The sequence below is a fragment of the Silene latifolia genome, unplaced genomic scaffold (assembly GCF_048544455.1).
Source record: "Silene latifolia isolate original U9 population unplaced genomic scaffold, ASM4854445v1 chrun_scaffold_16, whole genome shotgun sequence".
Taxonomy (NCBI): Eukaryota; Viridiplantae; Streptophyta; class Magnoliopsida; order Caryophyllales; family Caryophyllaceae; genus Silene; species Silene latifolia.
Genome location: NW_027413123.1, coordinates 9,946,420 through 9,954,088, shown reverse-complemented (window position 1 = coordinate 9,954,088; position 7,669 = coordinate 9,946,420). Strand labels below are relative to the sequence as shown.

Sequence of the window (7,669 nt, the reverse complement as noted above, 5' to 3'; positions counted from 1 at the left end):
TCAAAGATAAACTGTTTAAAATTGGTTGCAGCAATGATAATCACTGTTGTTGTTGTGACAGTATGCCTGAAACTAATGAACACCTCTTTATCTACTGTCCTTACAGCATCAGGATCAGAGGTAAGCTAGAACTTTGGCTTGGCAGACCTATGCCTGCTGTCAATGACATGGTAGCTGGTAATACAGAGTCAGTTCAGTGGAAGATAATGGCAGTGGTGATGAATGCTTACTGCTATAATGTCTGGCTGCAGAGAAATAATGCAAGGATCAATAACTTCATCACCAGACTTGAAATTGTTGCTAAACGGATTGAAGAGGAAGCCAGGAGACGTATCAAGTTCAAAGCTGGTCCAAACATGGATCAAGTTAGCCTAGCTATGCTTAGGAATATTGGCTTGCAGTAGGATATATAGTTTGGTAGCTTGTTGGGAGCCTTACTCTTTAATATCCTTGTAAATGATACGTTTTATGTTTTGATATATAATTCTATGACTCACTTTTCACCAAAAAAAATATTGATATTTACTTAAGAGCCTAAATGAAACAGAGTTGCATCTTCGAATATAAATGAGATTTATGACTAAAAGTTGCAAAGGAAGATATGCCGATATCTACAAAAGCTAAGTTAATTGTTAACCACGCGAGTTCATTACTTAACCTCATTATGAAAATAAAATGGTTAAACCTCCTTCCGGAAAAGGGTATTTTGAGAAGGACGTGTATTAAATGGAATTTCACATTTAAATAATGACATTGCTACGCATCATTATAAAAAATGAATGAGTTAGAGATTAAAATCTCTTTCCATAAGTTTAAGATTGAAACCTTTTCAAAATAGGTATTTTGAAAAGATATGTTGGGAACATATATGGTTTTATCTTAATAACTTGGCAAAGCAAAATGTATTTCAATTCTTGAAATGTTTCGATTGAGTAGTCAATTACGAAACATGTGGAATTGAGTGGGAGTTTGAAATTATCATGTGAAGACATGAAATTTAGTGGGAACAATCATCTTGTAAAATTTATAACTCATTACTCATTGAGAATGACGAGCTAGTACTATCTTTCACAAAGAAATGTTTGAGTTTTCAATTCTGGATGAAAATGGACTATGATGAGTCCAATCACATCATGGGATGTTGGATAAGTATTGAGATATACACATCAAATCAACGAGAAACGTAGGTTATTCATATCGATGAAAATGGAATTACCATAAGCAGTCATGGTCATTCAATGAACCTAAGAATGGTTGATAACATGATTAAAAAAATTACTAATGTTTCCGCCATTAGAATAATCATGCACATGTAATATAATGAATCATATGCTTAAGAGCATGATGAGTCATTGGTAAGCCATAGAAGAATTGTCATGAATTCTCAAGAAGAACTAATAACCTATTCTAGTGTTTGACCGAACACTCTGTTATGTGACAAGAAGTTGCACATATTGAAGTTCGAAAACGCGTAAGGATTTATGAAAATCCTAAGCTATTTAAGCTAAAAAGAGAAATAAGAAATTTGAAAAGATACTTGTTATAGTAAGAAGTTACCCAAAACTAGTATTTTCAAAATTTGCTAGGACTTATGAGAAGTAGGCTTATCATCTTGACAATTGTTGCAAGATCCTACAAAACATATGTAAGAATTATCATATTAATTCTCTATTATGTGGACCTAATTACTGACGTCAGTCACTCTAATAGATAATAGCTAAATATGATGTTTCGGGTTTTTGGTCGGAGTAATAGACTAAGTGGATTACGGTTAATGTTTACATGCCATTAACATATTAGGCCCACTTATCTAATTATGCCCCTCCTGCCACCTATATAATAAAAGCTACACCTGTTTGTGGTTTTAACCTAATTCATATTCATTAAGAGAAACACACAAGAAGAATATTAGAGTATAAGGAAGGCAGAAGAAGGCAAAAGATTGGAGTTTATCTTCTTGTTGATTTCAAGGAATCTCCTTATCAGATCTAATGACTACTCCACGTAAGTACTCATCTGTAATTATCACTGCAATCAAGATCCTCTAAATTTATGTTTACATGTGGTATCAGAGCAGGATTGTGATTGCAGTTATAGTTCTGATTAATGTTTCAATTATGTCTTTTGAATGAAATTAATGTTTAATTATGATTGTTTCCGCTGCCCTAATTAAATTATTTCAATTCTTATGATGCCCTAATTGAATTATTTGAATTCTTATGATGCCCTAATTGAATTATTTCAATTCTTATGATGTCCTAATCGAATTATTTCAATTCGTATGATGTTTGTATTTTATTGTTTATGGTTCTTTATCGCACATCTACACTGTTCACCGACAAAGACTATTCGCGAGCATTCACGCTCACGCAGAAATTCTTGTTCATCGATTTTGAGTGTCGGATTTTGATGTTATAATAATGTTTTTCGAGTGTAAACGGCGTTCTAAACCAGACCGCGCAGCAGAGTTAGCGTTTTTAAGCCTAATTCTGACGTCTTCATTGAATTTCTTGACGTTTTTGGTTAAAAATTATGATTTTTTGTTTATTCATAATAGTTCTCGATCGAGCTAATGTTTCACTCGATCGAAGCTCTTAAGCATGAATAAGTTCCTTCTCGCATTATAGTTTACGATACCTTATGTTTGATTATGTATGCTCGTGTGATATTAATGTTATTAAGTACATAAGTTAATATAATTATCATATTGTTGTTGTAAGCCTACATATTATTGTGTAAATATATCATTTGATATCGAATGTAAGAGACTTTCGCATTATGACAAGTTGAAATTCACCACAGTGATTTCATCTCATACGCGATCAAATCTAATAATGGAATCATATTGAACATTCACATTAGGTTGAGGTTCGCCACAGTGGACTCAAATTATGTAGTGAATTTCCGACTAAGCATCTAATGGGGTAAAGTAACTTGTATTAAGGTTTTACCCACAGGTAACCTGACATTAAAGTAAAACACCCATTAAGGAGAGTAAAGTAACTTGTATTAAGGTTTTACCCACAGGTAACCTGACATTAAAGTGAAACACTCATTAAGGAGGGTATACTCTATTATGTAATTAAGCATGTGTAGGTTGTCCACGAGATACTATACTTGCACGATAAATGTTTATGAGTTACTCATTTAAGTTTCAAGTCTTAGTCATAATTGCTATTGTGTGTTAAACTCAAAGCCTAATGTTTTGAGCATTGTTCATAATGCGATCCGTTGCAAAGCTCTCTCAATAATCGTGTCCAAGTTGTTCCACAACTTGATGGTACTAATTACTCAGAATGGAAAGAGCATCTCGAGTTCTATTTAGGGATCCTTGAACTCGATCAAGTGCTTACTGGGTCAGCTCCAGCTGAACCAGCTTCTGATGCGAGTAAAGAAGTACTTGAAGAGTATAACTGGTAGAAGAAATCTGATAGTCTTTGCCTAAAGTTTTTGCGTCTTACCACCGCACCAAACATTAAGTCCTCCATTTCGAGACAGTGTAAATACGCCTAGCAAGTACATGGAAATCATTAAGGAACTCTTTCAGGCTACCGATAAAGCGGTAGCTGGAAGGCTCATGTCTGAACTTACCACTGCTAAGTATAATGGGAGTGTAACCACCTCGCATGTGTTACACATGACGAATCGCGACTAAGTTGGGAAAATCGGGCATGAAAGTTGAGGATCCGTTACTCGCCCGATTTATCATCAACTCTTTGCCGATAAGTTTGATGCTTTCCATCTTCATTACAACACTGTTAAGGAAATTTGGAGTGTTAATGAATTGACCAATAAACTAGTTCGGAAGCAAATGAGAATCAAACAAAAGATGAGGCCGATGCCTCAAGTAAGAGTATTGGCTTATCCCAGGCACATCATGTGCATCATGTAAGCGGAAATCTAAGGGTAAGTTTGGAAACAGAAAAGGGCATGAAGTCCGGCCCTTCGATAAGCATTCTGGATCCGGCATAAAGAAGGATATTAAGAAGCGGGAAAGTTGTTTTTTCTGTAAGAAACCTGGGCACTTTCAGAATGACTGCATAAAGCGTAAGAATTGGTTCGAAAAGAAGGGTAAGCCTTTGGCTTTAGTATGTTTCGAATCAAATTATGTTGAAGTTCCTTCTAATACATGGTGGCTAGATTCAGGCTCTAATGTACATGTTTCAATTCCTTGCGGGATTCCTTACGACAAGAACCATAAATCCAAATGAGGCCTCCTTATACATGGGGAATAAAGATAAAGCCTCCGTAGAAGCCGTTGGAAGGTTTAGCTTGGAATTAAGCACTGGATTTAAGTTGAAGTTGGAGGATACCCTTTATGTTCCCTCCTTCGGACGCAATTTAATTTCAGTTTCTAAGTTAGATAATGATGGTTTTAAATTAAGTTTTGGACAAGGTTGTTTCAGTATGTTTCGAGACAATATTTTTGTTGGTTCTGGAATTTTGGAAAACAGATTGTATCGAATTTATTTAGATAAATTGTTTTCAGAATCTCTTTGTGTTTCTCATAATGTTTCCCTGCATAATAATGTTAGTTCGAAACGTGGAAGGTCTAATGAAAGTTCCTCCTTCTTGTGGCATAAACGTTTGGCCCATATTTCAAGAGAAAGAATGAGCATATTGGTTAAAGACAATATACTACCTTCTCTTGATTTTACGGATTTTGGGACGTGTGTGGAATGCATTAAGGGTAAGCAAACCAAACACACCAAGAAAGGGTCCACAAGAAGCACTGCTCTTTTAGAAATTATACATACAGACATATGTGGTCCATTTGATGTTCCCTCCATGAGCGGAGAGAAATATTTCATCAGCTTTATTGATGATTATTCACGTTATTGTTATCTTTACCTTTTGCATGAAAAATCTCAATCAGTAAACGCTTTAGAGGTTTACATTAAGGAGGTGGAAAGGCAATTGGGAAAGGAAGTGAGAATTGTAAGGTCAGATAGGGGTGGAGAATATTATGGCAAATATGATGAATCAGGACAACATCCTGGTCCTTTTGCAAAACTCCTTGAAAGTTTGGGTATTGTCCCTCAGTATACAACTCCTGGTTCTCCATGGATGAATGGTGTTGCTGAGAGGCATAATCGAACCCTATTAGAGGCTGTGAGGACAATGATGAGTAATACCAATCTACCCATGAAGTTGTGGATGCATGCCCTTATGACTGCTGTGTATGTTGGAAATCGGGTTCCCAGTAAAGCAGTTTCAAAGACACCATTTGAATTGTGGAAAGGATGGAAACCGAGTCTTCAACACTTACATGTATGGGGATGTCCAACAGAGGCACGTATTTATAATCCACTTGAAAGGAAGCTTGATCCTAGAACCATTAGTGGTTTCTTTATCGGCTATCCAGAAAAGTCCAAAGGGTATAGGTTTTACTGTCCTACACACAAGACAAGAATTGTTGAAACTGGAAATGCCAAATTCCTTGAGAATGGCGAAGTTAGTGGGAGTGATCAGGTAAGGGATGTCGTCGTCAATGAGGTTAGGGTGGCAATTCCAGTTCCTTTGCCCCCAATTTCTATTGATGAAGTTCCACATAATGATAATGTTAACTCGGTCAATATTGTGGAACCTAATGTTGATGATCCTCCACTCCCGAATGATAACATCGCCACTGAGGTTGTTGATACAGCACCTGAAATAACATTAAGAAGGTCCACAAGACCTAGAAGGCCAGCTATTTCAGATGACTATGAAGTATATCAATGTGAATTTGACATTAGTGTGGATAATGATCCGTTTACGTTTTCACAAGCTATGAATAGTGATGATTCCGACAAATGGATTAATGCCATGAAAGAAGAGATGGAGTCTACAACTAAGAATGAGGTCTGGGAGTTGGTCAATTTACCAGTAGGTCATAAGGCTGTCGGCTGCAAGTGGGTCTTTAAGACCAAGCGCGACTCCTTAGGTAATATTGAACGACATAAAGCCAGACTGGTAGCAAAAGGCTTTAATCAGAAAGAAGGCATTGATTATAATAAAACCTTCTCTCCAGTTTCTAAGAAGGATTCTTTACGGATCATTTTAGCTTTAGTAGCTCATTTTGACTTAGAGCTACATCAAATGGATGTGAAAACGGCTTTCTTGAATGGGAGTTTGGAAGAAGAAGTCTATATGGCTCAGCCTGAAGGCTTCATTATTGATGACAAAGAGGAAAAAGTCTGTATATTAAAGAAGTCCATTTATGGGCTTAAGCAAGCTTCTCGGCAATGGTATATTAAGTTCCATAATACCATCACCTCCTTTGGGTTTCAAGAAAACACTGTTGATCGGTGTATATACCAAGATCGGTGGGAGTAAGTTTGCATTTTTGGTCTTATATGTCGATGATATACTCATCGCAAGCAGTGATTTGGGACTATTACATTAAACTAAAGATTTCCTATCAAGCAACTTTGAGATGAAAGATATGGGAGAGGCGTCCAATGTGATCGGGGTGGAAATATCTCGAGACAGATCACAAAGGACATTAGGGTTGTCTCAGAAACCCTATATCATGAAGGTCTTAGAAAGATTTAACATGGTAAAATGTAATCCCAATGATGTTCCTATTCGAAAGGGGATAAGTTCAAATTAAGTATGTGTCCTAAGACTGAACTAGAACGAAATGCCATGAAAAACTTTCCTTATGCATCTCTAGTTGGAAGCTTAATGTATGCGCAGGTCTGTACAAGACCTGACATAAGTTTTGCAGTGGGTATGTTTGGTCGATATCAGTCCAATCCTGGAATGGGTCATTGGAGTGCGGCTAAGAAAGTTTTAAGGTACTTAAAGGGAACAAGGGACAAAATGCTCACTTATAGACATACTGATCGGCTTGAGGTTATTGGTTATCTTTGACTCGATTTTGGAGGATGTGTGGACTCAAGGAAAAGCACCTTTGGTTATGTGTTTGCTTTAGCTGGGGGGGAAATCTCCTGGAAGAGTGCTAAACAGACAATTATTGCCTCATCCACTATGGAAGCTGAATTTGTAGCGTGCTTTGAGGCTACTATTCAAACTTTATGGTTGCGGAACTTTCTTTCAGGGATTAGCATTATGAATTATGTTGCAAGGCCGCTGAAAATTTACCGTGATAATGCCGCAGCTGTCTTCTTTTCGAAGAATGATAGGTATTCTAAAGGTATAAAACACGTGGAAATGAAATACCTATCAGTTAAGGAGGAAGTTCGGAAAAACACTGTGTCAATTGAGCACATCACGACTAGTTCCAATATAGCAGATCCTTTAACTATAGGGTTACCTCCAAAGACATTTTTAAAGCATGCTACTGATATGGGTCTGGAGGATAATCATCAAGGCTTTTCGTTTGTGTTTGGATCATGCTGGTGTTTTGTAATGATGACACTTATGTTTTGATTAATCAACTTATGTTTTCCTATGATGATGATTTCCGGACGATTTTCTGTATCGTATTATTGTTATTGTATACATTATTATTGCACGATTAACAGAATCAGTTCTTTTCCTCAAGGACATTATCGGGGATTATGTTTGCTCCTTGTACAGACTGATTATTCTACTTGATTGGTCCGTAGTACATGGAAGGACCACTTCTCTTGTATAGTAGTGTTTTCGCCATGACTCAACCAGTTGTTTGGAATGATCAGGGTAATTAAGATAAACCCATTATGTATTCATTTAGTTTTCT

General features: G+C 36.6%; 1 protein-coding gene across 1 annotated transcript; it reads left to right on the top strand.

Moving 5' to 3' along the window:
- The first annotated feature begins 6,427 nt into the window (after nt 1-6,427).
- Nucleotides 6,428-6,858, top strand: LOC141637251 (secreted RxLR effector protein 161-like). Its single transcript, XM_074446815.1, has 2 exons — nt 6,428-6,541; nt 6,682-6,858. Exons 1-2 carry the CDS (start codon nt 6,428-6,430, stop codon nt 6,856-6,858), a joined length of 291 nt encoding a protein of 96 aa, XP_074302916.1.
- Nucleotides 6,859-7,669: the final 811 nt, after the last annotated feature.